Here is a 21,833-nt window from a genome sequence, read left to right on the forward strand (position 1 = left end):
AATCTAACAAATGTAAATGAATAAGACCCAAAAATATTCCGAATTGCAATATTAATGTTTAACGTATGTTTGCCAACATGTTTAAACCATTTTGATTAATCATCACCTCACAGAAATTAAATGAGAGAATTTAAAAATCACAAACCTCTACAATAATATGATATTGTCAGCTTTGAGTATAACTTTTCATGGTTTTATTTTTTGTTTTTCACTCGAGTAAGATATATTCTTTATTTATAAATTATTGGCGGATCTCTCTTTTTTTTACACGAATTTCAGAGAAAAATGGAATTTTTGGTGGGAACCCATTTGGGTGGGGGGTGGGTTAATGATGCGGTCCGCCGCATGATTGGATCTGCAGCCGACCACCACCACCGTCCTGCGTGGGCAAACGCAATCTATAACACCGGATGCACCACTCCCTCACGGCTGAGGTGGGCGGCGTTTCGACTAATTCAGGTCACTTTCTTAAAGGCGGCGCCCGAGTGAACCAAACATTAATCGTTTTAGTGCTCCGACCAGCACGTCCATAGCCGACACTTGATAAAATCATTGTCTTCATAGCTAATGACGTTGATAACTTACCATTATCTATAATCAGATCATGAAACGACATGTCGGAGATTCCCCACTGCCCTTCTTTCTTCAACCCACGCAAAGGACCACTGCCCTTAATTCAACCCTATTCTTCCTTTATTCAAATTAATTCTATTATTTTTCCAATCCATATAATAATGTTTTCAATTAATTATACTTTATAATTAAATCTCTTGCTTAAAAATATATACTATAAATTTAATTAATTTGGCCCTAAAATAAAATCACTCCCTAATTTACTCAATATATATTTTCAAAATTCCTTTTCGTTTGCTTTGTTTATGTGCTACGTAAAGTAAAAAAAAACACCACCAACCACTGACTGACACGTGGCCATGCTTTTTGTACTTTTCTCTTTCCTTTCTGGACAACTGTTTCTTTCTTCTCCAAAGTACTTGTCGAGAAATCATTTGCTGACCGGAATTCAACCTCTCCACCTAATTTACGAAAATACCCCCAACGCCATCCCATTCACCACTTCTTTATTCCTTACTTCCTTAACCGTTCGAGTCCATAAAGGCCATGTCAGTTAGAGACGCCACGAGTCAGTGTCCAGCGTGGGAGGTCGACTTTTGGCGGCATTACGTGGCATCGCATTTATTCTGCCAGCGTGGTTGATGTGTGTTCTTAAATTATTTTCTCTCATTTTCATGGATGAATATTATTAATTCTTTTTTGTGTATATTTAAATTGATTGACCCATACAAAATGGTATTTTTATCTAAATTCTGGAAAAATAAAATATATTTTTTAAAATATGATGTGTACTTTTTTTTAATTCTAATCATCACAGGATATTTATATATAGAGTTATTGGTTTAGATCACGTGTTTCTGAAATTTATCTGAGCTTTTTTTCCTGAAAAAAGGCTTCTTGTTTCTTATTTTTAAAGGTTGTTTGGAAAAATATTTTATTTTTATGTTTTTCTAATTTAAAATAAAATTCAAAAACAAAATTTCACTTAATAACAAGAATCAAGCACGAACTAAAATGCTCAGCTTTATGTTCCACTCTAATTATGATTCATAACAATTTAAACCCACCTCCCCGGTAGATATTGCGGGTAGATATTGTCCACTTTGTCCCATTACATATTACTATTAGCCTCATGGTTTTAAAGCGCATCTGCTAGGGAAAGATTTCCACACTCTTATAAAAAAAATGTTCCGTTTTTCTCTCTAATCGATGTAGGATCTCACATGTTATGATTGCATATTATAATCCAATAGTAGACTCTTAACCATTTGAAAAAGTTCGTTTTACAAGTAAAGTCAAGAGTATTTTAGACAATTGACAGAGTTATCTAACGAAGACCAGGAATATATATAGTAACTTTCATTATATCTTCATAATCATCATAATTGTGAATGTGATATCATTCATGCATCTCTTATTTATCCGTATGTCACGAAAAGACACCATATATCTTAAACGGCAATAGTAATAATAAAAAGTTACTTAAGGGTGGGCCTTCCTTTCACATTTTACCAGCAGAAAGAAAAGTCGAGTAAAACTGTAAAAAATGCGAAGAGAGAGAGAGAGAATGAAAGACGTCATGGAAGTAGGGACAGGCATGAACCCATGCGCAAGAGACTGAGCCTACACAGTACCCAAAACCCTTCTTTTATATCCCTTTCACTCCCCCATTCCCCCCTACACACTACCTTCAATTACAATTCCTCCTCCTCCTCCTCCTCCTCCTCCTCCTCTCTCCGCCGCCACCTCCGCCGCTGGTGGCTGTACTTGTTTCCTCCCAGGTACATACCAACACCATTTTGTAGTTACTGATAGAGGAATTTGAGATTAGGGTAAAGTGGTGGTGCTTCAAAATTCTCGACAACCAGACAAAAACCCCCTCTGAATCAGACTCAAAAACACAGTTTTTTTTGTTTGTTTTGTTTTTGCCTTTTAGCTTTGGAGAAGCGCGTGCTAATCCGTGATAACTAATCACGTCAGTTGTTAAACCCAAACTCCAATAACTATGCTTTTCATCAAACCCTGTTCTTGAGCTATGATTCCCAGCATTTAGCAAGGCAGGACAGCATGATTAGCCCCAAACCAACACCCCCTTAGTTGTCCGAATTCCTTCAACCACCTCCATTTTTTCCTCCCAAAAAAAACATTCCCTTTCCCTCATCATTTCTTCATCCACTTTTTTCACCACAAATAATCATTATCTCTCATTTAATGCCTTTTGTTTATAACACACGCGGTTTATTCTCCCCTCACATAGATCAACTCATCATTATCTATCATTCCACGTGCCACCATTTCATTCGCCAATTTCCATCAACCCCTACATATATATAAACACACATTCATTTATATATCTATACATTCAATTTCCATCATGAGAAGATTAATGTTTTTTTTTTTTTTTTTTTTTTTTTTTTTTTTTTTTTTGTGGGGATGAATTTGATGTAGTAATTCACATATAGAGAGAAACATTAGTGGTGATGATGGAGTCTATGGAGTCTATGGAGTCATCGTGTGTTCCACCGGGGTTTCGGTTTCATCCGACCGACGAAGAGCTCGTTGGTTATTATCTAAGGAAGAAGGTAGCTTCACAAAAGATTGATCTTGATGTCATCAAAGATATTGATCTTTATCGGATCGAGCCATGGGATCTTCAAGGTAACATTTATTTTTAGGGTTTTTAAACAAACCCTAGATCTCTTTGTTTGTAATGATCTGATGAGAATTGTGTTTGTGATGGGCAGAGAAATGTTGGATTGGGTATGAAGAGCAAAATGAATGGTACTTCTTTAGTCATAAGGACAAGAAATATCCGACTGGGACGAGGACGAATAGGGCTACGTTGGCCGGGTTCTGGAAGGCGACTGGAAGAGACAAGGCTGTTTATGATAAGAATAAGCTCATGGGTATGAGAAAAACTCTCGTCTTCTATCGTGGGCGAGCCCCGAACGGCCAAAAGACTGATTGGATCATGCACGAGTACAGATTAGAATCGGACGAGAATGGCCCTCTCCAGGCAAGCTCTTCAATTTGAGTAATAAGATTAATAATTTTTGATACATACAATTACAATCATGATGTTCATATAAGTGTAAAATGTAAAAACAAAAAGAAAGTTTAGTCTTTTTGAACATCATTTTGACTTTATACAGACAATATGATCAATATGTCAAATGAAGAACTTCAGGTCAAAGGCTAATACTTACAAATACATATAATTTTTTGAATGCCCTTTTAATCCTTCCTGTTTGTCAATAAAAGACACTTTCTTCCAATCACTTTTCCTTGTTTTATCATTCATCTTCTGACTTTTTTTGTAATTTCACAACTTTACCAAACACCCATAAAAGAGCCGTCCCCGCGTCCCCGCCTAAGTTTACTGTAGCACCACATATTGTCCTTTTTGAGCTTTTCCTTCTGGACTTCCCTTCAAAGTTTTAAAATGCGTCTATTAAAGAGAAGGTTCCTCTTATTTGGTTTTGTTTGTTCAGGAAGAAGGGTGGGTGGTATGTAGGGCATTCAAGAAGCGAACAACGGGACAATCAAAGACGGCAGTCGAGCAGTGGGATTCGAGCTATTTCTACGATGAACCGATCGGAGTCAGCTCGGCAATCGATCCGCTTGAGTTCATCTCAGGCAGCCACCGCCACAGGGATTATTAGAACATAATAATATCATGTGTAAGCAGGAGATGGAAGCTGAGAATGTGAAGCTCCTACAATATAATGATCCATTTGTACAGCTTCCACAGCTTGAGAGCCCATCTCTTCCATTGGTGAAGAGATCAAGCTCCATTTCTTTGCTGTCAGATTGCTATGAAGAAGAACATCAACCAACCAAAAGAAGGAACAACACCAACAACACAAAGGTGACGGATTGGAGGGCACTGGACAAGTTTGTGGCTTCCCAATTGAGCCAAGATGAGGCATTTGAAGGAGAAGGAGATTCAAGGTTTGGAGCACAAAATAATAGTCACAATCATAATTCAGTAGACATGGCCATATTATTGATGCAAAATAGAGTAGATGATGAAGAGAACATGTATAAAGGGTTCTTAAGTTCAAACTTGGAGTCAAATATGTATTATTAGATGAGGGTTATTATGGATCTTGGGATCATATCTCTATAATCTATTTTTGTATGATATGAATGAGTGAACCACGTTAGCCGATATTGTTTTCTTTGGTCTTTTTTTTTCCAGCTTTCCCTCAATAGATGTGTCTACTAGGGAGAGATTTACATGCCTTTGTAGAAAAATGTTTCGTTTGGGATTTCATAATCCACCAATTTTAGGACCTAGGATTCTCTCTGGCACAATGCTCGGTGTCCACCTCCTTCAGAGTCTAGTATCCTCGGTGACACACCACTCAGTGTCCACCCCCTTCGATGCTCAGCGTCTTCTCTGATCTACTGCCTAATGTCTAGCGTTTATTACTTGTTTACATGAACTTACATTATATGAGAGAGAGGAAGAGGTAGTTCGTGGGTGAGTGCATGGTTTTGTGTGTCTGGAAAAGAAAGCAAGACAAGTTTGAAGTTTGAGGTGTGCAGTTTGTGTCGGAGGGCGGTTCCTGAATGGACAAAAACGCATGTCTTACGCTGTCTTTTTTACAGTCTTTTCGGTGGGCTCAATGGTCCTCTCTCCTTCCCTTTTGGCTTATTCTCCTCTCCCCTTTCACCATCCACTTACACTCTCTTATCCTGTTCTTTAGGGTTCTTCGTAAGCACGGTTTGATAATGAAAGTTCCACATCGGCTAATTTAGAGAATGATCATGAGTTTATAAGTGAGGAATACTAACTCCATTGGTATGAGGCCTTTTGAGAAGCCCAAAGCAAAGCCATGAGAGCTTATGTTCAAAGTGGATAATATCATACCATTGTGGAGAGTCGTGTTCGTCTAACAAGCACAACATAACAATCCATCCAAACAACATAATCTAAATCTGAATATAAACCGTCCTCAACATAGTATAACAGTCGGGAATGAATTGTGGGTTAGCAGAGATGACTTTGAAAGCAAATAAAAAGACTAGAATTGTGTACAAACTGGTGTATGCAAATGAAAAGAGGAAGGAAACAAGAAAGCAAAACAAGCAATGAGTGTAAAAGTTGACAAAAACGACAGGTCTAGGAGAATGTTTTTGAAGTACAATAATTGGTTGATGCCACCTTTCACGATCATGTTTGTCTAAGGTGTGTTGCCTATGATTGTGTGTTGGATATTCCGGTCATAAGTGTCCAGGACGTGTTGTCTATTGCCTCATGCCCATTTCAAACCTCTCTTACATGCTTTCATGTTAAATAGTCATTTACTACTCTTGTTGTGTCAATACCCAGATATGGTCAACAAAATCATGTCTAAAATGTACTATAGTGAGATGTGTTTAAATCTCGTAAAGGCAGATATAGTAGGGGTTGCAAACCGGACGGTACAACTTGGTTTTGGAAGATATGACATTCAAAGTTGTAGAGTTGGTTGTCTTTCATATCGAGCCATTGAAGCAGCGCGTAGGGCTAGAATCGGACAATTCCATCGTGCTATGAGCAGACAATTCCGAAGAAATGGTAAAATATGGGTCAGAGTTCTCTCGGACAGTTGTAAACTCTTCCTACTTGAGTTATATGGTATCAAAGTTGTGGTCGTTAGTTACTCTTAGCTTATAACATTGATTTCTTTCCAATTGCTTTAAATGCATTTTTTCGCTCAAGTTTTCTAAAACATTCTTTCAAACGTGACTTGAGACTCAATCATACGTTAAGGTTGTCCGCAAAGTTTGACTTCCATACGGTTGGCATGTTCACCAAGTTAGCACAAGTACCGCACAATCGTTGTCCTACTACCACACGAGTGTGACTGTGACATCATACAATCCCACCTTTGGGACTTCCTCACCCCATTCTTTCTTACTACAAGCATTCTTATTTTTACTCAAATTCACACCACATATTTGTCTCCTCCCATTTATCACCACTCTATTATTATTATTTCTCGTTTTTTTTTTTTTTTAAGGATTAAATTTTGTTTACACTAATTGTTTTAAAAAAAATACTTTTGATCTATGGTTGGTTCCAATTTTACCTTTCGGAGGAAAAAAAATAATAATAAATAAATAATTGTGAAGCACGGGTTTATAGGGACGAAAGCATACGAAAATGGGCCGTCCTACCAAACTCGAGGCCCAAACAAGATTGATCTCGTTTTTTTTAATTAATTTTTTCAAATTCTTGTAGCATTTAATAAAACATCAAACTAGGTATGAAATTAAAACTTAAATTAAATGGGTTATTAAAAAGTCAAAAATTGAGAAATTTATGATGAATTAATTGGCAAAAATCGAAGTAAAAATTCCAAGATGACATTGATATTGTGGTATAACTCTGACAAATTCATTGAAATTACGGCTATTTTTGGGCTTATTTCCTAATCCTTGCAACTTTATCAATTAAAATATGTTTAATTATTCAAAGATATCATAAGAGACTCGGGATTAAAGAAAAAAAAAATCCTAAATCAGGACGGAGAAAATCAAAACCATAGGCCATGGATGGGATTGATTCAAATCAAACGAGGCGACGCATAATGATGTAAATCTGTGGGTTTCCATTGAGATTCTTCTCTCTGATTCTTCACCAATCCTGAGCCATGTGTCTTGAATCTAAAGGCTGAGATTCAACCAGTTCTTTAATGGCGATCTGTGTGAATCGTAAGAGAAACATCCAGAAGCGAATGTCTGTTTCTTCTATTTCAGTTTATTGAATTTCTGACCAAGAAAGGATTTATTTCCATTGCAGTTGAAGCAAAGACTACAAGATCATAGAACCAAGAATTTACAAACTACATGATCGTAATTCGGAGGCAAGATATTCACAAGAGAGAAATCGAAGACAAGTTGTTCGATTCTACGTTCACGCAACCGCTTTCTTAGCCCTCTTAGCAGCAGGGGACCTAATTGATTTCGGCTGCTTTGGCTTCGCCGGAGTAGTTCTTTTCGGTTTCTTTGCAACAACCTTCTTCACCGCCTTCGCCGCCTTACTTGCTGCCTCGTCCTTCCTCTTCCCTGCAGTAGCTCTAGTAGTTCTTGCCTGTTTTGTTTTCTTCTCTGCATTCGCTTTTGCGACCTTCGAAGCTTTCTTGTCTTTCTTTCCCGCTTCGGATAGCTCATACGAAGCCTTGATCTTCCTTAACTTTCCTTTAGCCGTCGAATTCTTCAATTGTAGCGCCAAGATTTTCCTGAAATTTGCTGGAAGAACTTCCTTGTGTTTCTCCTCCATGTATTTGGCTATGGCGTACGGACTCGATCCATTCTTCTCGTTGAGCGACGTGATTGCTTCCTTGATCATCTGCAAAATCAACAAAATCACAACCAATACATCGCAATTCATCAGAATAAAGACTCGATTCAATCAAGATCAACAGAATCAAACTCGTCACGCTACAATCAAAGCATCAACAGAATCAAACTCGTCACGCTATAATCAAAGCATCAACAGAATCAAACTCGTCACGCTATAATCAAAACATCAACAGAATCAAACTCGTCACGCTATAATCAAAACATCAACGGACTAAATTACCTGAAAGTACGGTGGATGTGAAGCCACCTTAGACTGCCTAGGCTTCTTCACCCTCGGAGTCCTGGATTTCTTCTCCTCCACCGGCTTCTCTGACTCCTTCGGCTCCTCCGCAGACGGAACCTCCGCAGAAGGAGAATCCTCCGCCGGAACTTTCACTTCAGCCTCCCCAGTCGACGACATGATCAAAATTTCCACAAATTACAGAACGAGAACCAAACGCTTAACGAATATGCTGGAGACGAATTAATACACTGAGGAATTTATAGGGGAAGAAGAATCTGGATGTGGAGGGAAGTACGAACTCTGATTGGCCAGTTCAAGTGGACATGGATAGCCAAGTTGTAGGGAAAAATTGATCTGGAGCGCACACGTGGAGGAAAACGGGTCGTTATTACGAGATCGAAATCGGAGGGTGATTTGGATAAATACAAACCGGGGTTTGTTTTTTGCTTGCATTTTCATGCACATAAAATGAAGAGAGGTTGTGTTTTCTGTGTTAATTTTAAGTGCCAATTAAATGGAATTTGCTTTCATTAATTCTCAGCCATTTTCAACAAATTGAAGGAAAAAAAGTTGGAGATTCAAATGATGGGTCACTCACGGAAAATGGTTCACAAATGGAACACGAGCAAACCGGTTAGGTGAGATCTCACAATTCACTCTCTTGGAGACTCAACGTCTTCGTGCTCTTGCTACCAATCGATGTGGAATCTCACCCTCCACCTTTTTAGAGGCCCAACGTTCTTGGGTCACGCTGGCATACTGCTTAGTGTCTGACATTGATACCATTTATAATAGTTCATCCACCCCTTGGGACTTCAACATCCTCATGCTTTACTGGCTCATTGCTCGGTGTTTGGTGTTTGACTCTGATACCATTTATAAATCCTAAGTCCACACCCAAGAAATATTGTCCACTTTGCTCTGTTATTTTTTGCAATCAGTCTCATAATTTTAAAATACATATGCTAGAGTGAGGTTATTTTTCTCTATTCTCACCTACATTTCAGTCGTGTTCAATAGGGGTGTACATTCAATCCGACCACCCGACAACCCGAACCAATCAAACTCGAACTATAAAGGTTGCGTTGGATTAACATTTCGAATAGGACTGTGTTCATTTTTCTAAACTCAAATTGAATCGATTCGGTTTCGGGTTCATGGGACAAAACACTCAGATTGACCCGAGCGACCCGATATAAATAAAAATATATAAACTATATTAAGAATTTTTTATTATTAATGGGTTTGCTAGAGTGGTACGTTGACCGGTCAAGACCCATGTTCGACTCCAGTTTGTTATATGGAACATTATTGTATCTCAATACAATTATTTTTATTATATATAATATATTTAAATTAAAATTTAAAATTTTCTCGGCATATTTTAATTTAAATATTTTTATATTTTTTTTATTATTTTGTTATACCATTATTTTTATTATATATAATATCTTTAAACTATTTTTTTATTGTTTATTTAATTCCATATCTATTCCAATTTATAATTGAGGTAGGGACATATTTCAATTAAAATATATATATATATATATATATATATATATATATATATATATATATATATATATATATATTTTGTTATATGCACTAAAGTTAAAGTTAAATTTTTTTATTGTTTATTTAATTTCATGATCTATCCTTATATATATTTTATCTGAGGTGAATAATTATATACCATATTATATATTTTTTATTTTTCCTTTAAATTTTTTATTGTTTATTTAATTTCATGATTTATCCTCATATATATTTTATTTCACAGGTGAAATTATATACAATATCATATATTTTTTATTTTTGTTATATACAATATATTTAAACTAGAATTTTGAAATTTTTTTATATATTTTTTATTTTTGTTATATATTGTTTAGTATATTTTATGTTAGGTGAATAATTGTAGTGGTATTTTCAATTTTGTAACCTAAGAAAAAGTTAGTGAAGAAATAAAAGCGTCATTACTTAAGAAATAGGAATGAATAGAGTGGGTCATTAGGGCTACCACTTTTGCAGCGTCTCATTTCCTTCTCTCATTTCCCTTCGTCGTCTACTCCTTTTTCTTATTCTAGTTTCTTCATCGTCTTCGTCTCGAATCTCGATTTTAAGTTTCCCAACCAGAACTTTACAATCGGATCCACCTTAAGATTGAGGTTTTTCAGATAATACAAATCTTCATTTGTAAGTACCGATCGGTTGTTTGGTTATATGCTTTATAATCTGGAACATTAGTGGTAGTTTTGAGGCGAAACGATTTTGAGTTTGAGCGTCTCGTCTTTGATCTGAGATTTAGAGATGAAGCGGTCGAGGAAATCAATGCGTGTTTCGTGGGCTCATGGAGTTAATCTTTGTCAGGTATAATCGTAATATCTTATAATCGAAGTCTGGTTTCCTTACAAAATCATCAAAATTAATATATCTTTTAACAAATTTAAGCTCTAATCGATCCAATTTGTTTGGTTGATTTTGAGTTGACGCTTTCTCGTTCATGAATTTGATAATATCAGTTTAGGTCGTTTAGAGAGTTATAGAAATACTGCTCTTGGCACAATGATTTTTTTCCAAAACTTTCGAACAATTAACAACAGTTTGCTGCTCATGAATTCGTCATCTTAATTACAAAAAGTACTAATTATTATCGCTCGCCGGGTGGATTAAGTAAATTAAGATTGTGAGCAAATTATCATTCTCCCTGTGCGAGCAAACACGGGCTATAAATCACTAACACATTATTAATTCACATTTACGGAATTAAAACAACCGCAGTCCGTTTGAACGATCTGAGAAAGTTCTTAAATGTTAGAACAAGAAATTTATGGAAGCTTTGAAGATACGATGGTAATAAAAAAGATATGGCTTGATAAAAATAACAATCTGATTCAGGTTATAGTTTCAAGTACTATTGTACAACAAAAGCTTTGGCGACCAAATATTAACAGAACAATCCTTGTACTAATAAACTGCAAGGTTTTGCTCATGATCAGGAATCCCAAAAATAAATTAATAAACGAAGAAAAAACGACGAAGTACTTGCTAAGAAATCATTACTCAACTCTTAAAATACAAATGGAATTTTTGTATTACTTCAAAAAGAATTAAAATTGGAACCTGTCATGGAAAAATTATGTTTTTTTCTTTGAAAGAACTCTTACCTTATAGGAGAATTGAAGTTTCATCTGTCAAATGAACAGATGTAGAAGAAACTCAACCATGTCATGGTTCTTTTGTCTCTTTCTTTCATTTGGTAGAAAGAATCCAATTGAGGGTCTTTTAATGATCAGTTTTCTTGGAGGACTTGGATTTTGGTTCATTACTATGATGAACCAAAAAAGGTATCTTCTATCATTCAACCATTCTTGGTTGCTAGCCACCTGCTGCAGACTTCTGCTCTTTGGAGATGCAGCAGGGAGGCAAAAACAAAGCTCAAAATGGAGATATCAAGGCCACTCATTTCCGGTTTAAGAAAAACTTATTCATGTATAAGTGTTGTTTTTTCTTCAATCAGATTGCCAGAGGTAGAAACGAACCTTTTTCATTCTTATGTACCTGAGACCATATGATTTGTGATCTCAGAGCATATGGCTGCAGACACATTTTCATCCTACATTCTTTTGTCGTTGTTACTTTTTTTCTGAAAACATTCTTTTGTCATTGTCTATCTCTTTTTCCACCAAAACTGTAATAGCTTCTTCTCAGTTGATTGAATGCCTGTTTTTAACCTTATATGAACAGATTCTTGTTTACTTATTGTGATTATGAGAGTGACAATGATCTTGCTTAAGTACGCCATTGATGGAGGCTTTGGTTCAAATGGAGGCAATACCTTAACCGGGTTCTGCAGGATATTGATTGATCATTTCATCTGTGAATTTGCTTTGATGTGTACTTGCATGCAACTTTTGATGCTTGGAATGTTGCACAATGTTATAATTGGACGTTGCAGAGTGATTAAACAGATGTTGATACTCAATAGTTCAATGGTTTTCCTTGCTTATTTAACTTTCCATTAGGTTGCAAGAGTTATTGTCTCTTGGGATTTTCCCCGTCCTTCTGGCTCATGCAAATTTAAGTATCTTGATATTTGGAATTAAAGTGAATGATTATTGTTTTGAATAGGTGAAGCTATTCTCATCAGAGGACTGTCCTTCTAAAGTGGGCCAGAAATCTCTAGATCATCTCCAAGCAAAAACTCCCTGGATGTTGCATCCTTATACTGCCGAATTTAATGATTGCCCGCCTGGATTTGAGTTTACTCCTTCGGGAAACCAATCTGCTGATCTATCTGGCATTTCTTTGATCAAGTGGAAATGCCCTCTCAAGGTGAGTCCTATTTGATTGCTATTTCTGTTCACTTCACAGAATTCCAACCCATTTAGTGGCTATGTGATGTATGTTTGCTTGCGTCTTCTACTGATGTGTAAACATTTTCACCTCTTCCAATATGTCAAAATTGCTATACCATTTTTCTCTGTACAGTTTGTTATGAATTCCAACTGGTGTGTGGCAGCAGGAGAGGAAAGTAGAGAGGTAGAATCTCAGAAATTGAGAGAAATGAGATTGCTCGAAGCAGTTTATCCTCGATCATCTGCTATTCCTCCAGGGTAATCTTTTGTTTCTTAACATCAACTTTGAAGCTTCATATTAATGTGTTAACACATTAACATATCCAATAATTCCCTCTTTCTTTTGCTCTGTAGTGCGACCGTTTCGACTGATATTGAAGATGAGCTTTATGATGATAGCCTCACTCCTCATGTCCCTATCATTCCTATTGAAGAAGATGAGTGCGAAGATTTAGGATCAGATTCAGCCGCCGCAGTAAACTTCTCTACGAGCTCAATGCCGATGGCTTCCAATTGTTCGTTGGAACGTTCAATCCCCGCAAGCACCACTGAGACATCTGCTGAAAAGTTGCCTGATGTTGGTGTGGATGTTGCTGCAGCTGCCTCTACTGCATTTGCAGTATTGACGAAAAGTATGGAGCAGGGAAGCATGATCGACACGAATTTGCTTATTAAAATTTTCAGTGATCCAAAAATGATCCAGAATTTGTCCAACATTCACCCTGTATCTGTAGCAGTCTCGGGGAGCCCACCCATCGCCACTGGTGCTTTATCAAAGCCAGCAGTGAGTGAATCAGTTTCTTCGCCTCTCACAACATCCATTTCGATACCAAACCGTCCAAATGGAAGCATGTTGAAAGTGTCTAATGGATTCCCATCCACGGTCACCACTGCTCTTCCTCGGATGAGTAGCATTCCTACAGCCGATGTAAATCTCGTTGCAGTCCCAGGCCACTTACCGGTTTCAGATCCCAACAACGTAAAAATGACCATACCGAATGCTGGGATCTATTCTAAAATCGGTTCGACAACGACGTATGCTAACATGGCGCCAGTAAGTTCAGTGAGAAAAGAAGCTCAGCAATTGAAGGATCTTAGCTACTATAAGAACTTAGTAAGACAACATGGAGATCAGAGGGACTTTAAGAAACAGAAACTTGGACAAGATGGCAATAATCACAATCATTATAATCTGAATATGGTACATGAGATGAAAGCAGAAAACTTGAAACCCAAGATTCAGAAACAATGCATTTATTTTAATGGCCCAAAGGGGTGTCGAAATGGCGTTAATTGCCAATTCAAACATGATATTCCACTTCAGAATCAAAACGCTAAGAGAATGAAACTGTGTGGTGAAGTAACAGGGAGAACTTAATTGGGTTTATGCTTCACCATTCAGAAGTTTTTTTGTTCAAGCAGGAAAACCATGTCCTTTTTGAGACCAAAGGGAAATCTTGTGTTAATTTTTAGGAAATCAGGAAGAATTTCAACAAGATTTCAAAGGGGGGATTTTGAATTTGGGATTATTTGTTGGTGGTTGGTTGTTTGAGATTAGCTGAGATAAATGGCTCCATGTGTTGTAATCAATCCTTCAGCATGAATGTAAATTCTTTGGAGTACCTTTGAGTTCATTAATTCTGTCAAATAAATTCTCAATTTTTTAGGTAATTATCAGTTTGCCTCGTTGAAACTATCTGATCTATATTTAATGTTTAAAAATTCTCATTATCATTTTACTATATTTAGGTATGTTCATGTCATTTGCGTACTACTTAAACACATAAAACTTAACCCATTTATCAAGTAAAATTCATTTATTTCTAATATAATATGTTATTAATTTAATAAAACAAAACTTTTTTTTAATAAAATTTTCCAATCTTTTTATGAAAGTATTTATTAAGAACTTAATAACCAAATTTTGAGTTATATAAAATATTAAAGACCAAATTAACCTTATGTAATTGTTTTCAAAGAAATCAGGAAAAAAGGTCAAATCACAAGTCAAGGCTATCACTCATTCGCTCTGTTCTGAATCAACGTATTTTAAAAATGTGATATAAATACAGCTCAGTTCCTTGACACGAGATGGGGGAAGCGAAGGGTTTAAAGAATGGAAGAATCCCAATTGGTAATGGGTATTCAATCTAAATAATGGATTTGAAAGAAAGAATGAAATTTGTAGATACATAAAATTGAAGCTAGCTGAGGGAGGGAATTCAATCAATGATCCAAATAATGTAGGCTTCAGCAACCTAAGAATGATCCACCAGCCGTAACAAGAAAACAAACTGATGCAATGCTATCCAAGCTAGAGCTTTGCACGAAGATGAACCTATTTTTCTCTCAGAATGGGCCATCCTTTTTTTATTATGTCGTTGATCTTGACATCAATTTGCTTCTGAGTCTTCGGAGGACAGAGGTCTGCGGCGTACCCGTTCATATTTGCTGCCAAAGTGGACATCTCAAGCTCCTCTTCTGGCAAGTTGCCCATTAATTGAAGAAAAAAGGGATTCCTCTTCAGCTCAAACTTCTGCGAGAAAATATGTAGTGTGAGTGAGATTTGACATGTAATGTCAACGATTCAATTTTTTAGCTACAAAGGTCTGGAGCAAAATTTCGAAAAATAAAAAATCAGTTCTCAGAAGATGGGCCATCCATTCCGAAGCTATGATGCACTTCATCTTCAAACGGGAAAGTGGAGCTCGGAGTAGCAGTTCATAAAGTAACGCAAAGGCCACGACATCCTAAGCTTACTTGAGCTTCAAATAGGAAAAATGGGGATGTGGGTAGCAATTAACAAAGTAGGAAAAGACCAAAGACATCTCAATCTATCTGAACTGCAACATTTCTAGGTGAGTTGTATGTCAAGAAGCAGGAAATCATAAAACATGAAATTTCGCCAGATAATTGCTTCAAATAATCATGTTAATCAATGATATTAACCTGATGTTCAGCCTCAGCAGGATAAAATGCTCCAAGTTCCTGAATTTGTGTAGTTACAGCGCTTCCTCTCGACTTCAGTTGCTCTTTTTCTTTGCTGACAGCGGCCAGTCTAGATTCTTCAGTGTCATTAGTAAAAATGATAGATCTGATACAAAAGAGTAAATAATACCATTATCAAAGGTTAATTCTGTTTAAACCATGAGCTAGAATTTAGAATGTACCTATACTGGTTGCCCACATCAGGACCCTGTCCAAACACTTGCCTAGAATCATGACTGGACCAAAAAACCTCTAAGAGTTGCCTGAAACTAGTAAGCTTGGGATCATATTCGACCTGAAATGAATTACAAAGCATGTGATAAATAATCAGTCCCATTGAAACACACATGTAATGTAATGAAACCAACATTTATTTTTTTTTTATGAATCTCAATAATCATATATCAATATATGATTCGAAATTTGTATCTTGAAAGAAGATTCTTTCGTCATTGTGTATGAGATTACATAGAACACAGAGCTAGGGCGAGGCCTCTCCAAATGATGCATCAACGATATATAAAGGTCAAGCACCGATCATAGAAAAGACACGTCAACCTATCTAGGATTACGATATATGAAGGTCAAGCACCGATCATAGAAAAGACACGTCAACCTATCTAGGATTAAGTGAAGTCACAGTTGATTTCAAAATTATACAGAACATACAGCCTCACTTTAACAATTTCAATGCATGTAAGTGAAGAATATCTTGACTGAAAGGTGGGTTGTAGGTGCATAAATAGACAGTTTATTTTGAAGTTATGAACAATTCCTATTCCAGAAAAGAAGAGCATTGACAAATCGTCGACAAGAAAGAAAACAGGATTTATTTAATCCATTTGCACATCAGAGATCTGTGACAAACAAATTCGATATAAGCTCCCCTCAAAATGTGATATGAAACCAAATGTCGGGCAATTTAAACCTCATTCCTGCATCGCATAAGGAGAATTTCAAGAAAACAAAATACAAATCCGATCAACGAAGCAAAACGAGATTGAAAAGGTAAATATACAATATAACCAAACCTATAGACGGGATCTACCGAAGTAATGATGGCACAAACATTATCCGAAATGTAGAATACAGAAAATTCACAAAGTAAAATGAAGATGAAGAAATCAGAAAAAGAAGAAATGTAAAGGAGAACAGAAGGTAAGAACCCGAACCCGGACAGACTCGGCATGATCCCCCAAGCTACGATACTCAGGATTCAGTTTAGTACCTCCGGCATAGCCGACGGTGGTCCGGACAACTCCATCCAAGCAACCAAAGACGGCTTCCGATCTCCAGAAACATCCCAAAGCGAAGACTGCCGTTTTCAAGGAGTGATGGCTTGACGGAATCTTGTTAGAGTCCGCAATCCGATTCGGGGTTCTGATACAACAAGATTTCCCAGACAGGAGAAAGACGAGGAAGAAGACGATTGTGAAAATGCGAAGGCAAATTGTGGTCTGCAAAAGCGCCATTACTGTCTGCAACACATGCGGGCAGAGCAGTTCGAGCACTTGAATCTTCATTTTAGCATTCATGGGCTCGAAAATTGAGCAGCATGGGCCCTATGGCCCGCAGCCCGCTAGAATATCAAAGCCCAGGCCCAATCAAAAGACCAGGCCCATTTTTAAGTTACTTTAAATATTTCAAATATATTTTAGTATAAAATTAACTTTTTTTTTTACTTTAAATATTTCAAATAAAACATTTATTAGATTACCGAGGAGGCATTTTTAAAAAGTAAATAATAAACCGTTCACAGCTTTTAAATAAATAAATAAATAAATAAATAAATAAATAATTCTTCCGATGGAGGGAAGAAAAATGAAATGGCCTAAAAACGAATTGACAACCTAATTTATAGTAATGTCGAAGTTGGTTCCCTAATCAGATTTAGCGGCAGTGGCTGCAGCTTGTCCTCTGAGTCTACCAGTTCTTCTTGCAGCAATGAGACCGACCTTCTGACCAGGCGGTGCATCCCGCCTGACTGTGCTGGCATGTCCAATGTGTTGGTGGTTACCTCCTCCGTGAGGATGCTCAACCGGGTTCATCGCAACACCACGAACCTTAGGCCAGCTGTTCCTCTTCACTCTGAATTTGTGGTATGCACTACCAGCCTTAAGAAGGGGCTTCTCAGTCCTACCTCCACCTGCAACCTGCCCGACCATGGCTCGGCACCCACTTGGAACTATTTTCTTTGATCCAGATGGAAGCTTGATCCTGATGGTAATAATCAAGAGATGAACATAGTTCTTCAAGTGCAAATGGGGAAAAATGTTGAATGAATCAATACAAGCTAGAATCAAATGCCAGAAATCTGAGGAATGTATCTGTCATTACCAATCACTAAAGGAATCTGAACGAAAAAGATGAAACAAGCAATTTAGCAACAAATATCAATTCAATTTAGCAACAGAAATGAATCATTGTCTTTGATTCTCAAATTCCAAGCCTAGGGCAGTCGTTCAACCAGCATTTTCAAATTCCAAGCCTAGAAACTAAGTAATCACTAGAATTGTTAGCTATATTGGAGCAAAAAATGATATAATACTAACGCAAAACAACAAAGAAAAACGGTAAAACAAATTAGGTTTCTATATGAGATCAAACGAATTAGACAGACTCAATAAAAATCATCGCCAAACCTGGAAGTGTCGTTATCAGGATTGTGACTGATAACAATTGCGTAATCTCCCGAGCACCTGGCAAAAACACCACGGTCACCGACATGGTGTTCAACGTTGCAGACAACAGCACCTTCAGGGATCGATCTTATCGGCAGGACATTTCCGACCACAAGATTTGCCTTCTTCCCGCAGTAAACAAATTGGCCAGTGTACATACCTTCCGCTGCAACAAACAGTTCATTCTGTTTCTTGTATCTGAAAGGATGGCGGAAGGAAACTCGAGCAAGCGGCGCTCCACGGCCTGGGTCGTGAACGATCTCAGTGACGACTCCTTTCAAATAACCATTTCGTTCCCCGAAATCGAGACTTCGGAACCTGGCTGGGCCCTTCCGATGATGTGTATGGGACCTGAAGACGGACCCCGCTCCCTTACGCTGAGCACGAATGACCCTTCCCATGGCGACTCCGTGAGATTGGAGAGTTTTAGCACACTTCCGCACCGATATTAGAAAGAATATAGGGTTGAGACGAATTTATATCACATCAAACTGAAACTCAATGTCCCACTCTGCAATCCGCCACGTAGACGAGGCCCAACTTTTATGGGCCTTTCGAGACTATCGGCCCAATAACTGGAAGGAAGCAAATAAATCCGGACAAGTTAATTCTTTTATAATTTAAACTTTATAATAATTATTTTTAGAATACCTTTATATAATTTATTCTCCGAAAATTTCCAACAAAGTATTAATATTAAAATATTTCATTTTCCTTAGATTTTTTTCTAATTTTAATTCAATAATATTAACCTCTAAAAATAATAATTAATATCTTATCCATTAAATTATTGTCGGATCAATCATCAAAAGATTCTAAAAGAATCTTAATATTAGTATATAAGGTCCTAAAATCGAACCCACGTGCTAATATTGAGTCTTCCTTTCATTAGGGTGTGGCCTACATCAACCAAATTTTCCTACTACAGATGTATGGTCTCCGAACTACTGCCACAATGAATCGAAGACTTGGTTTCAAAGAATGTTGTCCTAAACTTACAATTATCCATTGTGTTATTGTGTTATCGTAGTTATCAATATCTTATTTTATTTTTATTAATAAAAAATATTTTTCCAAGAAAAGCCAAAAAATAAATATATGGCTAATAATGGTAACATGAACTTTGAATAGTAATATTACTATTCATTGTGATTACCTTATCTTACCTTATCTCATTTCTCGTGTTTTCTTTTTGAATTTTTATAGCCTCATATTATCTCTTACATATGTTTCATATCATCGTGACCTCAAAATTTTTATTAGATACATATTCATATTTAAAAAAAAATAATAATAATAATTTATTAGATAAAAATGAATTTATTAAAAAAATTAAGTTAAAAAGAAAAAAACAAATTTTAAGAATTAAAACAAAAAATGATTGTCTAAAAATTGGGTAAGATATGCAAATAATAATAAATAAATAAAGGGCGATGAAGACAAAATTAATTAATTTTATATGTGAACAGTGTGTTTGTCATGTGATGAACTTTGTCTCCAACGTAATTAAGCACCGAAATTAGCTCATAATCCCTTTCTTTGAAACGTAAGCATCCCATAATCATCCAATTAAAATGATGTTAATCAATGAAAGATGACAAAACCACACTTAATTAGCCAATAATCAAGGGAGGATAAAAGTCATATTGTGCGGCTAAGCAAAGCACGGAAGGTATACAATACGCAGTGTTTGGTAGAATGATCCACCATGTGTGGACATCCCCAGCCCCTCTCCCATGTGCATTCTATTACTAAAAACGAAATCGTTATCAACTCCGACCAACTCAAAACTTGTGGATTTTAAGACGAGTTTAGATTATAAAACTTATTCCTTCTCATTTCATCGATTCAACCTAATAATCTCTCAAATTGATACGAGCCAATCATTAAAGAATTAGTGGTATCGAGCTAACGGAACGATGATTACGTATGTTGTATTATGTTCATGCATTGCTTCCTAAGTTCTGGGTTGTTTAAGATAGTTATGAAGTCCAAATTATGGAGTGTAAGTAAAGTATGAACGGATGATGAAGCCTGCAACTTCTTTCTGTATATTAATAATGATTGATTCATGAAGAACATAAATGATTAGAAAAGAAGTTCAGCAAAAGGAGGAGGGCAAATTTAGCTCCTTCCAATTCCTTTTCCATTCAAGATTCAAGCAACTTGAAAGAAAGAAAGAAAGAAAAAAAGAATCCTGATCTGTTGATGGGTTGGTCTGAGCTCATGTGATCTTGATCATGGCTGTTAAGGAGCGAAAAACAACCTCTTCACAAGGTATGGTGATACCCATATCATGGTTGAAACCAAACTCCTCCTCTGCTCTGTGCAGCAGGCTCTGGAACTGTGGATGAGCCAGCCAGGAAATGGGGACAATGTGTCGGCTTCGGTTTTCTCCGACGTAGACTGCGAAGTGGCCTTTCGGCACGTCGTCGGGGAGGCCATCGTCGTTGCAGCCATTTCGCTTGCCGAAGCTTGAACATCTTTTGAGAATGTGTCTGATGGAGGCAGAGGGCTGAAGTAGATTACCCTTTTTGATAGCCATGTTGTATTGTAGGAGTATGTGTTTGTGTCTATGACTGATGGTGATGAGAGAAAGAGAGAGGGATTGAGTTTGAAGTTGAAAAAAAATGGAGAGATTAAAGAGGTATTTAAGAGGAAGAATAAGAAGAAGAATGAGAACAAAATCATGTGAGATGTGGGAGTAAACAGCAGACCACAAGAGTTCTTCTAAGCCTATTCTGTATTAGAAGAGTTGCGTATGCCAACCCAAGTGGGCCATTTCGCTGCCCAGTTGCGTCTTTTGGGCACACAACATGGAGCCCTCTCCCAAGGATCAAATTTTTATTCCTAATCCAACTTATAATATTTTTTCTAAGTACTAGCAATGTCCTCAAACAACCTTCCAAACAACGTTCCGTGACTAAAATGTTCTCTTGGATTACGCTACAAAGAACAACATTTAAATATATCAACTTTTCGTCGAACATCCCCACAAGAAAATCTTTCTTTCATTTTCTAGACGGTAAAGGCAAAGCTAACGAGTTCAGTCAAACAACGTAATGAATTTAAGGGCAGAATCAAACTTGAAAGGAAAAACTCCTGTCTCGTTCCGTTGTACCTCCCTTACCAGGCAGTTTTTGCAAGAACGCACAACTGGATTTCTGTCTTCATCTTGAATGATAGTTTTGCAATAGTATTAAAGGGTCAAGAGTAATATTATAAGAAAGCATAACCAAAAAAAAAAAAAAAAAAAAAAAAAAAAAAAAAAATGGGGAGATGAATTAGATGGATTGGTTCAAATTGGGTAACCTGAATGCCACATCAAGGTTCAGGTGGAATGAGTTAGAACATTGTGTATTGACAAAGAAATCCCCACCACCCACCAACTCCAAACTTATACTTAAAAATTACCCGGAAGCCAAACATTTTCTATGTAAATAATATAATATGAATTGAATTTATTGAATTATATTGATAGACCACATGGGCAGTCAAGCAAAGGTTCACTTGAGAAGAGAACGAAACATACCTTACGATAGTGTGAAAATATCCCTTAATAGACACGTTTTAAAATCGAGACTGATGACGATACGTAACAAATCAACGCACACAATATCTACTAGCACAATAAAAGAGTTACCAAAATATTTA

At 36.7% G+C, this 21,833-nt stretch overlaps 6 protein-coding genes across 7 annotated transcripts; 2 read left to right on the forward strand and 4 right to left on the reverse strand.

Moving 5' to 3' along the window:
* Positions 1-2,224: 2,224 nt before the first annotated feature.
* Positions 2,225-4,761, forward strand: LOC111804323 (NAC domain-containing protein 37). Its single transcript, XM_087127409.1, is given in 5 exon segments — positions 2,225-2,354; positions 3,036-3,231; positions 3,318-3,589; positions 4,065-4,203; positions 4,206-4,761. Coding segments are annotated over 4 exon segments (1,047 nt in total). The 5' UTR covers positions 2,225-2,354; positions 3,036-3,053; the 3' UTR covers positions 4,664-4,761.
* A 2,533-nt stretch (positions 4,762-7,294) lies between these two features.
* On the reverse strand, positions 7,295-8,380 carry HIS1-3 (histone H1-3). The gene is made up of 2 exons (XM_023688488.2): positions 8,150-8,380; positions 7,295-7,915 (listed from the first exon to the last, which is right to left on the reverse strand). Exons 1-2 carry the CDS (start codon positions 8,327-8,329, stop codon positions 7,481-7,483), a joined length of 615 nt encoding a protein of 204 aa, XP_023544256.1. The 5' UTR covers positions 8,330-8,380; the 3' UTR covers positions 7,295-7,480.
* A 1,759-nt stretch (positions 8,381-10,139) lies between these two features.
* LOC111803882 (zinc finger CCCH domain-containing protein 6) lies at positions 10,140-14,144 on the forward strand. Of its 2 annotated transcripts, XM_023688487.2 has the most exons (5): positions 10,140-10,348; positions 10,461-10,522; positions 12,284-12,487; positions 12,644-12,768; positions 12,865-14,144. In XM_023688487.2, the coding sequence occupies exons 2-5, from the start codon at positions 10,463-10,465 to the stop codon at positions 13,886-13,888; spliced, it is 1,413 nt and encodes a 470-aa protein (XP_023544255.2). In that variant the 5' UTR covers positions 10,140-10,348; positions 10,461-10,462; the 3' UTR covers positions 13,889-14,144. The 2 variants fall into 2 exon arrangements, with proteins under 2 accessions (XP_023544255.2, XP_023544254.2); XM_023688486.2 differs by having other exon boundaries at positions 10,140-10,522.
* Positions 14,145-14,508: 364 nt separating this feature from the next.
* Positions 14,509-17,187, reverse strand: LOC111804343 (peptide methionine sulfoxide reductase A5). The gene is made up of 4 exons (XM_023689105.2): positions 16,671-17,187; positions 15,681-15,793; positions 15,460-15,604; positions 14,509-15,046 (listed from the first exon to the last, which is right to left on the reverse strand). Exons 1-4 carry the CDS (start codon positions 17,031-17,033, stop codon positions 14,849-14,851), a joined length of 819 nt encoding a protein of 272 aa, XP_023544873.2. The 5' UTR covers positions 17,034-17,187; the 3' UTR covers positions 14,509-14,848.
* A 71-nt stretch (positions 17,188-17,258) lies between these two features.
* Positions 17,259-18,622, reverse strand: LOC111804344 (large ribosomal subunit protein uL2z). The gene is made up of 2 exons (XM_023689107.2): positions 18,141-18,622; positions 17,259-17,715 (listed from the first exon to the last, which is right to left on the reverse strand). Exons 1-2 carry the CDS (start codon positions 18,578-18,580, stop codon positions 17,379-17,381), a joined length of 777 nt encoding a protein of 258 aa, XP_023544875.1. The 5' UTR covers positions 18,581-18,622; the 3' UTR covers positions 17,259-17,378.
* A 1,585-nt stretch (positions 18,623-20,207) lies between these two features.
* On the reverse strand, positions 20,208-21,782 carry LOC111804365 (protein SMALL AUXIN UP-REGULATED RNA 12). Its single transcript, XM_023689135.2, has one exon. The coding sequence runs from the start codon at positions 20,722-20,724 to the stop codon at positions 20,404-20,406; it is 321 nt and encodes a 106-aa protein (XP_023544903.1). The 5' UTR covers positions 20,725-21,782; the 3' UTR covers positions 20,208-20,403.
* Between the last annotated feature and the right edge of the window lie 51 nt (positions 21,783-21,833).

The sequence above is a fragment of the Cucurbita pepo genome, chromosome 10, assembly GCF_057944985.1.
Source record: "Cucurbita pepo subsp. pepo isolate OVF chromosome 10, ASM5794498v1, whole genome shotgun sequence".
In the NCBI taxonomy this organism is placed as follows: Eukaryota; Viridiplantae; Streptophyta; class Magnoliopsida; order Cucurbitales; family Cucurbitaceae; genus Cucurbita; species Cucurbita pepo.